Genomic DNA, 11,750 nt, shown 5'->3' with positions numbered 1-11,750 from the left:
GCCTAACAGGTTTGGGTGTGGGGGTCTCTGGGATGGGCCTAACAGGTCCGGGTGTGGGCCTCAGAGGTCCGGGTGTGGGGGTCTCTGAGATGGACCCATTCGGGCAGCAGAGGCCCATGCTCTGGCTGGGAAGTGACGGGTGGAGGTACACAGTTTGAGGAGCAAGTGCAGAGCTGTTTATGGCGGCTCAGAGCCGGGGGCAGGGAAGAGTGACGTCCCAGGAAGGGAGCCCCACACAGGCCAGAGTGCGGAGCAGGCTGTCTGGCTCCTGTGGGCAGGGTGGGCCCTGGTCTTAGGTCCTGCACCAGCCGTGCCTCCTCCCAGTGCCCCTCGCCCTGCTGGCTGGGCCTGGGCCTTGCCTTTTCGTCAGATCCAGTTCCATTCTGCCGCTTCCTGTCCTCTCCCTGTTCCCTTGAGACCCTCCCCTCACTCCCTGCTTTGGGGCTGGCCCAGAGGTTGGGGACTGACACAGGGTTTCCTCCGGCTGCAGAACTTCTGGAGGTTTATATTCCGGAAGAATCTGCCCTCCACTGCCCTCTGTCAGATGGACTTTGCTGTCTTGGGCCTCGGGGACTCCTCATATGCCAAGTGAGTAGGGGACAGGACGGTTCTGGGGGTCCAGCTGCCAGACCAGCTTTCAGGGTCGGCCCTGCAGCGGCACTGGCTTCTCCAAGATACTCCCTGGCGGGTGCCCCAGCCATCACACTGTGGGAGGGCACAGAGGGAAGCAGGCAGGGTGGCAGAGGCTGGGCTCAGAGCCATGCTGACATCACAGAAGCCTGCCTGGCACCAGTTCCCACTGTTACAAACACGTGTGCCATGGGCTGTTCACGACTCAGAGGTGGAGGTGGGCCCTGTGTCCTGCTGCTGCCCCAGCGGCTGCCTCCGCCTTTTCCCCTGGGCATTTCGCAGGGCTCACCTGCCCCTGAGCAAGGAGTAGCATGTTCAGTGTGCAAATGGTATTTTTAGACCCCCACAGCCTTGAAACCGTCGGCTGTCCATGTAGGGCCCAGGTCCACGAGCACCGAGCATCAAAAGCCGTGTGCGTAGCGGGGTCTCATCGCTTCAGATGAAAGGAAACAGGAAGGCCGGGGCAGTCCACCCGTTCTGCCGGGAGGCTTGTTCTGTGCATGATGTGTTCAGGCGAGGGAGGGAGCCTGTCTGCTGACCGAATTCCCAGGGAGGAGTCTGCTGACCGCATTCCCAGGGAGGAGCGGGACCTGGGGCCCGTCATGCCTCAGAACCAGAGTGAGAAGCGAAACTGACCCCCAAGAAGATGCCTGGCCCTCTCCCCAACCCAGAGCTTCTTCGCTGAGGAGTGAGCCACACCGTGGCTGGGGGCCTGGAGGCCTCCATTGCCTCAACTCCCTGTCCAGAGATGAGGGCCCATTAGTGGCACGAGGCCACACGCCTCCGCCCACACAGGCTGGTTCTCCACAAGCAGAGGACCTGCTGCTCAGGGCCCTGCCGGCTGCCTGGTCTCAGCAGCCCCTGGCGTGTGGAGACCCTGCCCCCTCCTAGGGCGTGGCCAGCATGGAGTGTTGCCACCTGAGGAAGTCCCTGCCTGGGTTCCGCTCTGCCAGGCTCCAGCCCGGGACCAACCATGCTGTCTCTGCAGGTTCAACTTTGTGGCCAAGAAGCTGCACCGACGGCTCCTGCAGCTTGGGGGCAGTGCCCTCCTGCCCGTGTGCCTGGGGGATGACCAGCATGAGCTGGGGTGAGTCTTCGGGGCTGGCCCTGCAGCCATGGTCTGACCTGGCCATGCCTGAGGTCCGCTCAGGCCAGCACACGTGCCCCCTCCCAGGCCCGATGCTGCTGTGGACCCCTGGCTGCGAGACTTATGGGGCAAGGTTCTGGGGCTGTGCCCACCGCCTCCGGGCCTTGCTGAGATCCCTCCCGGAGTCCCGTGAGTATGGCCTCGGGTCACCCGCAGGCGGCTTGGGGACCTCACCTGGGTCTCTCCTGTGAGTGTGGGCAGCCCCTGGGTCGGGGGGTTTCTGGTCTGAAGAGCCTGCCCTCCCACAGCCTGCCCTCCAAGTTCAGCCTGCGGTTCCTCCACGAGGTGCCTAGTGCGGGCTCTGAGGGGCAGCAGGTGGCTCACCCTGACTCCAGAGAGCCCCCGTCGGAGTTGCATCCCTTCCTGGCACCCATGATCTCCAACCAGAGAGTCACCGGCCCCTCCCACTTCCAGGACGTCCGGCTGATTGAGTTTGACATCTCAGGCTCTGCCATCAGGTGAGGCCCGAGACAGCAGGTGGTGGAGGGGACTGCTGGGGTCCAGAGGAGGCTGGGCTGGGCTGCAGGGGATGGCCTCCATCTGGGGCCCCTGCTGGCTTCTTCTCACAGCTTCGCTGCCGGCGATGTGGTGCTGATTCAGCCCTCCAACTCAGCTGCCCACGTCCAGCAGTTCTGCCAGGCGCTGGGCCTGGACCCTGACCAGCTCTTCACGCTGCAGCCGCGGGAGCCAGGTGAGCCCAGCCTCAGCCAGCCTGACTCTCTTCCCTCCCCCGTGTCCTGGGCCGCTACCCCGAGGGCCCCACCGCAGCCCACAGAGGCTCCCGCTCACCCTGTAGATGCCCTCCTACCCACGAGGCTGCCCCAGCCCTGCTCCGTGCGGCACCTCGTGTCCCAGTACCTGGACATCACCAGCGTGCCTCGCCGCTCCTTCTTTGAGCTCCTGGCCTGTCTGTCCCCCCATGAGCTGGAGCAGGAGAAGCTGCTGGAGTTCAGTTCTGCCCAGGGCCAGGAGGAGCTCTTTGAATACTGCAACCGGCCCCGCAGGACCATTGTGGAGGTGAGGAAGGTCAACGCGGCTGGTGGGGCCCAGCCCCTGAGCCAGGGCCACACTGCAGCCACTCCGAGACTCTCTCTGCCCAGGTGCTGTGTGACTTCCCACACACAGCCGCCGCCATCCCCCCGGACTACCTGTTGGACCTCATCCCCGCTATCCGGCCGAGGGCCTTCTCCATCGCCTCCTCCATGCTGGTGAGGGGCCCCGGGAAAGCTGGGACGGGGCTGTAGGGCTCTGTGGGCAGAAGCTGTGCTCTGACCAGGTGACGGTCCCCTACCCAGGACCGCCCCTGGGTAAAGTGGCTGGGCCCACAGCCCAGGCAGCAGATGCAGGCAGCCTTGTGCCACCATGCCTACCCTATCATCCTCCCTAGGCCCACCCCCCCTCCCCGCCGTCCTCCCCAGGCTCACCCCCGCCGCCGTCCTCCCTAGGCTCACCCCTCGCGGCTGCAGATCCTCGTGGCTGTAGTGCAGTTCCAGACTCGCCTCAAGGAGCCCCGCCGGGGCCTCTGCTCCTCCTGGCTGGCATCCCTGGACCCTGGGCAAGGTGACCCCTGCTCCCAGGGTGGGGGCCGTGGCCCCATGTCCCCTTCTCTCCCATGCCCACACAGATGCTGGGCTAGGGCCCCAGCAGACTCCGAGCCGCCTTTGAGCCTCTTCACACCACCTCTCTCCTGCATAGGACCTGTCCGGGTTCCTCTCTGGGTGCGGCCTGGGAGTCTGGCCTTCCCAGAGATGCCAGACGTGCCTGTGATTATGGTGGGGCCTGGCACCGGGGTAGCCCCCTTCCGAGCAGCCATCCAGGAGCGCGTGGCCCAGGACCGGACCAGTGAGTGCCCGGGGTCCCGGGGTAGGGTTGTGGTGGGGGCTTCCAGCAGTTCAAGGACCCCCCTGCGTTCCCCTAGGAAACGTCTTGTTTTTTGGCTGCCGCTGGCGGGACCAAGACTTCTACTGGAAGGCGGAGTGGCAGGAGCTGGAGAAGCGAGGCTGTCTGACCCTGGTCCCTGCCTTCTCCCGGGAACAGGTGCGTGTGTGTGCTCGGGGGCTGAGAAAGGAGGAGAGGGGCTCACACTCAGCCCCACCCTGCCCTCTGCCCTGCAGGAGCAGAAAGTGTATGTGCAGCACCGGCTCCGGGAGCGGGGGAAGCTGGTGTGGGAGCTGCTGGACCGCCAGGGTGCACACTTCTACCTGGCAGGGTGAGCAGTCTCAGGTGCGGCGGGAGCGGGCCCAGCCCTAGGCCCAGCCTCACGCGCCTTCTGCCACCACCCCTCTAGCAATGCCAAGTCCATGCCAGCGGATGTCTCGGAAGCCCTGGTGTCCATCTTCCAGGAGGAGGGCGGACTCTGCAGCTCTGACGCCACCGCCTATCTAGCCAGGCTCCAGCGGACACGGCGCTTTCAGACTGAGACATGGGCCTGAGCCCGTTGGCTGCCCGTGATCCTCCTGGGAGCCCAGGAGGGCATCGTCCTCCCGGACCAGGGGTGGTGCTTCCAGGTCCCAGCTGGTTGGGGCAACAGCAGCTCCTAAGCACAGCCACACCCTCGTCGACGCTGGGTCCCACCCTTTGAGCCCTGACTCCCCTGCGGCCTCTGCCAGCCAGCCCTCCCCTCCCCACCCTGACTGTGAGCTGTGTCCTCGTTTTCCCCCACCCTCTTCCTGGTCAAGGTGGTGGCCTGGGCTGCTCCACTTCACCGGTGCAGCGGCCCAAGATGGCGTGAGCAGCCCACTGGGCACCGGGGGCAGCACAGGGCCCCCATGAGGCCACACTGCACTCCGCCCTGGGGCCACCTTGGCCACTGCAGCCTGCTGGGCAGCACATTGCAGTCACCACCCCCACACGGCTGAGGCTGGGCTCAGACCACAAGAAAGCAGCTCCCTTAGAGCAGTAGGGGGTCCCAGGCCAGAGCAGCCCCTTTCTCTCCTGGTCCCAGGAAAGCCTTGGCAGGAGCTGCTGGCCTCTGGGTGGCTGCTTCTAGCACAGGCTTCCTTCCTTTTGCTGGTCGGGTCCCCTGGGGGGGGGGGGGGGAGGTGGGCACCATGGTGCACTTGCTGGCCTGCCTGTACCCGAGTGGCAGCTCTTGCCTGCCTCTGACGTGACAAGTTCCCTGCCTGCTTCATTCTCAAAGGCTTGGTGGGTCAGCTGAGATCTGATCGTCAGGACGGTTTTGGGCAGGTGCTGGAAGGCAGAGCTAAGCCGTCCGTCCTGCCTGGGAGCTGAGGCTGCCGGAAGCAGTGGTGGGAGAGGGTGTGGTGGATACGGCCCCGCCCCTGGGAGGGGCTTTAGGCACCAGGAAGGGAAGTCCCGCTGGAGGAGTCCTGCTGATCACACCGCCTCGCCGTCCTCTCCTCGGAGTCTCTTATCTGTGGTCGGCTGGTTGCTGGCAGGGGACTAGACGTGGCCGAGGCTGGGCTGGGGACGGCACTGCAAGGGCACAGGATCCACTCAGCAGGCCAGCCTTGCCGGGGCCCCAGCGTAGTTCCTGTCCAGTGAGAGAGCCAGCCAGGTCAGTGCCAGACCCAGTGGAGCCCAGACCCTGCTTGCCCTGGAGGTCTGCACCTGTCGCCACCCTGGGGTCCCTGGCCGCCTATCCTGACTCCTCCCCCAGGACCACCACCCCTGAGCTGTGCCCTGGGGTCCCTGGCCTCCACCTTGCTGACTCCCACCCTGGGCCTGTCAGTCCACCTGGGGCTTCTCTGGGCCCTGAGTGCCTGAACCCACTGTGCCCAGCACCAGTGGGTGAAGGGGATGACTTTGGGCTCCCCCAAGATGCTGAGACTCCAGCCAGTGAGCCCCTGTTGGAGGCTGTGGCCATGGAGGGTGCCTGGGCCCTTCCAGCCTGGAAGGAGGAGCGGGGAGAGCAGGCAGCAGGGCAGAGGGAAGAAGAGTGCCCCATCTGCACTGAGCCCTATGGACCCAGGGAGCATCGCCTGGCCCTGCTGAACTGTAGCCACGGCCTGTGTGTGGGCTGCCTGCGCAGGCTGCTGGGCTCGGCCCCGAGCTCCGACCTGGGCTGGGTGCGCTGCCCACTGTGCCGCCAGAAGACCCCCATGCCGGAGTGGGAGATCTGCCAGCTGCAGGAGGAGCTGCTGCTGGCCGACGGGCCCCCACGCCAGTCCCCCCGAGAGGCCCCCGCACCCCAGCACCGCGACCCTGGACCCTGGGGCTCCCTGGAGCACCGCTACCAGCTGCGCTTTCTGGCGGGGCCCGTGGGTGGCCGCGGCTGCCTGCCCTTCCTGCCCTGTCCGCCCTGCCTGGGTGCCTGGCTCTGGACCCTGCGGGAGCAGGGACCCTGTGCCCGCCGCGTGGCGCTGCTGAGCCTGCTGGCCCTCGAGCTGCTGGGGCTGCTGCTGGTCTTCGTGCCGCTGGTGCTGCTGGGGCTGCTCTTCCTGCTCCTGGACCGCTCTGGCCGCTGAGCAGAGCCCAGGATGGCCCTGACGCCAGTGGGCCCAGCCTGGCCCACATCGCCACTGGGTGCTGTGAGACCTGAAGACCAGGCTGAAAAACCCAAGGTTGGGTCCAGGGTACTGCCCTTCAATCAAGACCTCCATGGCTGAACCCAAGACGGGCCACCCTGGAGCCTGACCCTGCCAGAGTGCATGGCTGCCCTGGACGCCGGTGCCCAAGGACAGCTGCTGGAGGAGCCAGCCCAGCAGGAAGGTCTTTGAGCAGGGCCCCATGCACCCAGTGGTAGACAGGCACCCTATGGCCATGGCTGATGCTGGCCACACTTCCCCTTCCGAGGGCCGGCCGAGCACAGCAGACATGAAGGTTAATGGAGCTGCAGTCAGTCCGTTCCTTGGGGAGGACAGGGGTTCCGCCCACTCTGTGTTCAGATAAGGGCCACTGCATGTCCCTGAAGGTCAGGCCAGCCGGGGGAGGGGCCTATGCTGTGAAAACTCCGCCTACAAAGGCTTCTCTCCCCACCTGCTCAGGCTGAGACCCACTGGGGGTCAGCACTGGCCTGTTGCAGGGACAAGGGTCCACCCAGGCCTTAGAACGTAAGCACCAGCCCCAGCTTTGCCCCTGCACACCCTCACGTTGCCACACCTGGGGCCTTCGTGGAAAAGGGTGGAGACATCGGGTCTGTGGGTGACCGTGAGAGACGGAGCACTGGGCTCAATGCAAAGCAGCTTCCAATAAACCGGCTCCTGGGAACGCCATTGTCACTGCTTGTTTTTGTTACCCCAGCCTCACTGTCCAGGCGGGCTTTTTTTTTTTTTTTTTGAGACAGAGTACCCCGCTGTCCCTCACTGGAGTGCAGTGGCATGATCTCTGCTCACTGCAGCCTCTGCCTCCCGAGTCCAAGCAGTTCTGCCTCAGCCTCCCTAGCAGTTGGGATTACAGGCATGTGCCACCATGCCCACTTGTTTGTATTTTTAGTAGAGACGGGTTTCACCATGTGTGTCAGGCTGACCTTGAACTCTTGACCTCAAGTGATCCGCCCGCCTCAGCCTCACAAAGTGCTGGGATTACAGGCGTGAGCCACCTCGCCCAGCCTGGGGCAGCCTCTTCCTCACACCCAGGTGGTCCAGGTGCCAGACAGGAGGCCCTGGGTCCTTATTCCCCCACCACCATCTTGGCCAGCATTTGTCCCACACCCCTGCACAGACGCCCAAAGGCTACTCCCGCACAACACTGGAAGACCCAGGTGGGTGCTCAGGGCCAGGTAGGCACCAGGAGTGAAATCAACTGGCTTGTCCCCCACACCATCGAAAATGTCCTCTGCCCAGCTGGGGTGGCTCTGCACACCCGCCACCTAGCCCTGCCAGGCACCCACAAGCAGCCCACTCTGCACTTGTGGGTGTCTACACCCATGCTCACAGCCCACAGAGCCCTCCTGAGCTGCACGCACAGCCCAGCCCGGCCCCCAGCGCGCACAGCAGGCCCACCCCAGCAGTGCTGGGCCTCTCTCTGGCAGCTGCAAGCTGAGCCCTGTCCGGGCGGCCGCCCTGGGTGCCACCCTAGGCCCAGGCCTGAGCACAGCCCACGGGAGCAAGCTTCAGTCCAGGGAACAGGTGCAAACTTTGGCAAAGAGTTTTAATGGCAAAGTTGGCTGCAATGACAGTGCCACTTGGGGTGGGGCCGGAAGCCATGGTGGGGAAGGAAGGGTCAGCGGGCGGCAGGGCAGGGCCGGGTCCCTGAAGAAGCGGCGATCGAGGCTCAGCGGGCAGTGTTCGGGCAGGCAGGCGCTACTACATGATGGAGCAGGCGGACAGTGGGTTCCGCACGTGGCAGGTGCAGGCGGCCCCACAGTACTGCCGGAAGGTCTGGTAGCAGCTGCCCTCGGGCTCGGCCCCCCACTGACCCCCGGACGGGGCTGTCAGCGCCTCAGGCGGCAGGCGGCTCAGGATGGACGTGTTGACAGCCAGCGCGGCCAGGCCGTAGTCGGTGAAGAGCACAGTCTCTCGGCGGCAGGTGGGGCAGGAGATGAACTTGTACTTGGGGCACGACTCATAGAGAATCTGCAGGCACTGCTCACACACGGAGTGCAGGCAGGACAGCACTCGGGGCCGCCGCTGGGTGACATTGTACGTGTGCCCGCAGGTGGGGCACTCCAGGGGCTCACCTACTGCTGCCGAAGAAGCTGCCGAGGCCGAGGGGCCAGGCCGAATCACGTACTGATTGACAATGACCTCGTCCTCGGGGGCCACGCGGGGAAAACCCAGCTCCGCGCTGCCCTTACGTGGCCGCCGTGGCAGCGGCGGGGTGTGGGGCGCCCCTTCCAAGGCAGGCATGTCCCCCCCACACGCCTGGTTGACAATGATCTCTGTGTCTGAGGGCCAGGCACGCTTGGGTGCCAGAGTGGGGGTGGGCCGGGGAGCAGGCGGGAAGCAGGGGGCAGCCGGCAGCTCAGGGAACTTTTCGGGATGCACGATCTTCATGGCCTCCATCTTGAGAATGACATGGGGACCCTTCAGGCAGGACATGAGGAGGCCCGGCCAGCCACTGCCCGCCTCGGGCCCAGGCTCAGAGGGCATCCGGCTGTCTCCAGTCAGACTGGGTGTTCGGGTGGGTGGCGGCGTGGTGTGGGGCTGAGGGGGAGGTGATGGGGCAGCATCCTGGTCCCACCAGACCTGGGGGGGGCCCCGGCTGGCCCGTGGACTTCTAGGGGCAGCCGGCGAGAGTTGGGGGCGCAGGGGCCCCCCCACTGGCCACAGTGGCTTCCCTGGTCCAGTCCTGGGAGGAGGAGGAAGGGGTGGGGGAGGGGGAGGCAGGCGGGGGCAGGGGGGCGTGGGAGGCTGCCCTGGGCTGGGCGTCGGGCCCAGGGTCTCACCCAGGGTCTCTGGCTGCTGAGGCTGGCGAGGGGGCGTGGGGGGGGGCTCCCCCGGCAGCCGAGGTCAGCAGGCCGCGGGCTGGGACATCGGGGCAGGCAGGGGCTGGGTGGGCCCCATGGCTCCAGGACAGGGCGCCCAGGGAAGGCAGCTAGCCGGAGCGTTGGCTGCAGAAGGACCCGGGCAGCAGGCTCCGCGGCAGGAGCAGAGGCAAGGCCTGGGCCGGGCCTGAGCTGCAGGTGAGAGACGCCGTGAGGATAGTGCCCAGGCCACCCCTACCCTCGCCCTCTGCCCGCACAAAGGCCCGAGCGCCCGACCTCTGACCCTGACCTCAGCCGCGGGATCCCGACCTCCGCGGGCTTCGGAACCCAGCCCCCTCCCCGATCCCCGCCTCCAAGGCCGGACGCACCTTCCCGAGGGCCGACCCCCGCCGCGTGGGGAGGGGCGCCCAGTCCGCCCCCGGCCCCGGCCCCCGCCCCCTGCGCTCACCTGCCCCAGCCTGGCGTCCCGGCCGCGCGCCGCCGCCGCAGAGGTTGTCTCAAAGGCAGGCCCGGACGCGGCGCCCGCGCCTCGGCCCGGCAGCTCGGGGGGCTCCGGCGGCTCCGGCGAAGCTGCGGCGACCTCGGGCGATGGCCGGGCCCGGGCGGCACCCAGGGGCGCGGGCGCGGGGCGCGGGGCGCGGGGCTCGGCGCGGCGGCGGCGGCAGGTGCGTGCGGAGCGTGGCGCGCTCTGCGGCGGAGGCGCGGGGACCGCAGTGCGCGCGGCGCCCGCCCGCGCCCGCAGCGCCACCCCCCGTCTGGGGACCCGCGCGGGGTCCGCGGGGCGGGGCCAGCCTCCCGGCCGCCCCTCAGTCCGTTCCTGGCGTCGCCCTCGCCCGCGGGCTGCGTAGGGGGCAGGACCCCCGCGTCGCCCCCAGTTCTCCGCTCCCCTCCTGCCTAGGCTGACCCTGGGTCCTGGTCAAGCCTCCCCAAATTGTGGGGGAATCGGCCGTTCTCCTCCTCACACTAGGAGGCCTCCGGACGCTGGAGCGGGAGGGAGGGGACCCGCAAGGAGGGTCCCAGGGGAGCTGGTTCCAGGGCGCACCGGCGCCCCCCAACCCCGACCCCAGGAAAGGCCCCGAGGCCTCCAGCCCCGCCCGTGCCCGGTGCGGCTGCTCAGAGAGGGCGCTGGGAACCTAAGGGGCACGAGCGGGGCAGAAGGCTGAGGCAGCGGACGGCCGGGCCGGGTGGGAGTGTGCGAAAGATAGGCTGGCAGCCCCGCGCGGGGCAGAGGCGGCCCTGAGGACCGCACCTGCCCGAGGAAGGGTGGCCCGGGCACTCAGCGGGCAGCCTCGCCCACCAGCGCGCAGGGCGGGCCTCTCCGCTTCCTCAGCCCCGGCTGCTCTGCCCGCCTGGGTCCGCCTTCTGCCTGCAGAGCCTGCGGGCAAGGGAAGGACCCAGGGCTTGCCGGTCACCGCCGGGCAGTGGACCAGGCCTTCGAGGGCCTCTGCTGCTCGCTGTGACCCGCTCCGGACCCAGCACCAGGCCCTGCACAGCCTGGCTTCCTTCAGCCCCGCTCTCCGCTGGACTGGCCGGACCGCTCCCGCTCTAGGCAGAGCCACAGGACCTGCAGAGTGCTGAGCCAGAGGGCACGCTGCCCCTTGTGCCGGAGCCCACGTGGGCAAACCAGGCTGGAGGAGCGGCCCTGCCCTTAGGGTCTGGCTTGGCCCCTCCGTGGGGCCTCGGGCTAGTGTCACTCAGAGAGCAGTAGGGAGCGGTGTGCGGGTGACGGGGGGCTGCTCGAGGGGCCCTTACGGGGCCTGGCATGATGGTGGGGCAACTGAGGCAGCCTGGGCCCGGGGAGGGTTGGAGCCCAGCTCCGCCGCAGGCCCTGCTCACCTACCCACCCGGCGCGCGCCCGAGGACGCACCAGGCCGCAAGCCCCGCCCACTCCTCGAGACCCCGCCCCGTAAGGGATGAGACCCCGCCCCGTAAGGGAGGAGGCCCCGCCCCCGAAGCTGGGCCTTTTCGGCCCCTCAGTTCAGAGCCAGGGAGGCCCAAGCCGAGGATTGGTTACATCCGAACCGGGTCTTTCGGGAAACCCTAGAGCGCGAAGGCTTCTGGGGAATAAAATTTTCACGGCCGGTCCCTGCCCACTTGGCGCATGCGCCAAAGGCGCACGCAGGGCGGCGGGCGGGGCTTCCGGCGCCTGCGCAGTGGGCCTCTGTCGCCGGCTTCCGGCGTGCCGGGTGCCCCGCAGCGCCCAGTTCTCCCCAAATCGGGGCCGGGCTGCCTGAACTCGTGTCCGGACCGGTCTGACGGGCCCCACACAGACCACCCCGGCCACCCTGGCCTCCGGCCCACGTGACTGGACCCCGCCCTTCCCGGTGCTCCTCGGGGCGCCAAGACCCCCGCGGGCCTGGGACGCCCCGCTGCAACCACCGTCCCGCCGCGCCCACCGTCCGGCGGCGTCCACCGTCCCGCCGCGCCCACCGTCCCGTACCCGCCCACCGTCCCGCGGCGCCCACCGTCCCGTACCCGCCCACCGTCCCGTACCCGCCCACCGTCCCGCCGCGCCCACCGTCCCGTACCCGCCCACCGTCCCGTACCCGCCCACCGTCCCGCGGCGCCCACCGTCCCGCGGCACCCACCGTCCCGTACCCGCCCACTGTCCCGCGGCGCTCACTGTCCCGTACCCACCCACTGTCC

The 11,750-nt window shown here is 67.9% G+C and overlaps 4 protein-coding genes across 5 annotated transcripts in view; 3 read left to right on the top strand and 1 right to left on the bottom strand.

Moving 5' to 3' along the window:
- The window catches only part of NDOR1 (NADPH dependent diflavin oxidoreductase 1), a 7,025-nt gene extending 2,584 nt beyond the window's left edge, over window positions 1–4,441 (top strand). The window contains exons 3-14 of one of the 2 annotated variants that reach the window (XM_032261730.1): window positions 491–588; window positions 1,619–1,717; window positions 1,805–1,906; window positions 2,026–2,235; window positions 2,347–2,468; window positions 2,574–2,794; window positions 2,878–2,985; window positions 3,223–3,337; window positions 3,473–3,619; window positions 3,696–3,814; window positions 3,892–3,986; window positions 4,065–4,441. In XM_032261730.1, coding sequence (XP_032117621.1) covers window positions 491–588; window positions 1,619–1,717; window positions 1,805–1,906; window positions 2,026–2,235; window positions 2,347–2,468; window positions 2,574–2,794; window positions 2,878–2,985; window positions 3,223–3,337; window positions 3,473–3,619; window positions 3,696–3,814; window positions 3,892–3,986; window positions 4,065–4,209 — 1,581 coding nt within the window. In that variant the 3' untranslated portion in view covers window positions 4,210–4,441. Of the gene's footprint in view, window positions 1–66; window positions 589–1,618; window positions 1,718–1,804; window positions 1,907–2,025; window positions 2,236–2,346; window positions 2,469–2,573; window positions 2,795–2,877; window positions 2,986–3,222; window positions 3,338–3,472; window positions 3,620–3,695; window positions 3,815–3,891; window positions 3,987–4,064 lie in introns of both variants that reach the window. The other variant, XM_032261731.1, reaches the window with a different exon arrangement.
- Window positions 4,442–4,797: 356 nt separating this feature from the next.
- On the top strand, window positions 4,798–6,946 carry LOC116539101 (RING finger protein 224-like). Its single transcript, XM_032261732.1, has 2 exons — window positions 4,798–5,294; window positions 5,397–6,946. Exon 2 carries the CDS (start codon window positions 5,602–5,604, stop codon window positions 6,202–6,204), a length of 603 nt encoding a protein of 200 aa, XP_032117623.1. The 5' UTR covers window positions 4,798–5,294; window positions 5,397–5,601; the 3' UTR covers window positions 6,205–6,946.
- An 855-nt stretch (window positions 6,947–7,801) lies between these two features.
- Window positions 7,802–9,016, bottom strand: RNF208 (ring finger protein 208). Its single transcript, XM_032261723.1, has one exon. It carries the CDS (start codon window positions 8,767–8,769, stop codon window positions 7,984–7,986), a length of 786 nt encoding a protein of 261 aa, XP_032117614.1. The 5' UTR covers window positions 8,770–9,016; the 3' UTR covers window positions 7,802–7,983.
- Window positions 9,017–9,214: 198 nt separating this feature from the next.
- Window positions 9,215–11,750, top strand: part of CYSRT1 (cysteine rich tail 1) — a 9,966-nt gene continuing 7,430 nt past the window's right edge. The window contains exon 1 of the mRNA XM_032261726.1: window positions 9,215–9,302. The gene's annotated coding sequence lies outside the window, so the exon portion shown is untranslated. The remainder of the gene's footprint in view (window positions 9,303–11,750) is intronic.

Source organism: Sapajus apella, unplaced genomic scaffold (assembly GCF_009761245.1).
Source record: "Sapajus apella isolate SASKATOON/1434 unplaced genomic scaffold, GSC_monkey_1.0 scaffold126, whole genome shotgun sequence".
Lineage (NCBI taxonomy): Eukaryota > Metazoa > Chordata > Mammalia > Primates > Cebidae > Sapajus > Sapajus apella.
The sequence above is the reverse complement of the archived record's forward strand: the minus strand, read 5'-3'. Positions and strand labels throughout refer to the sequence as shown.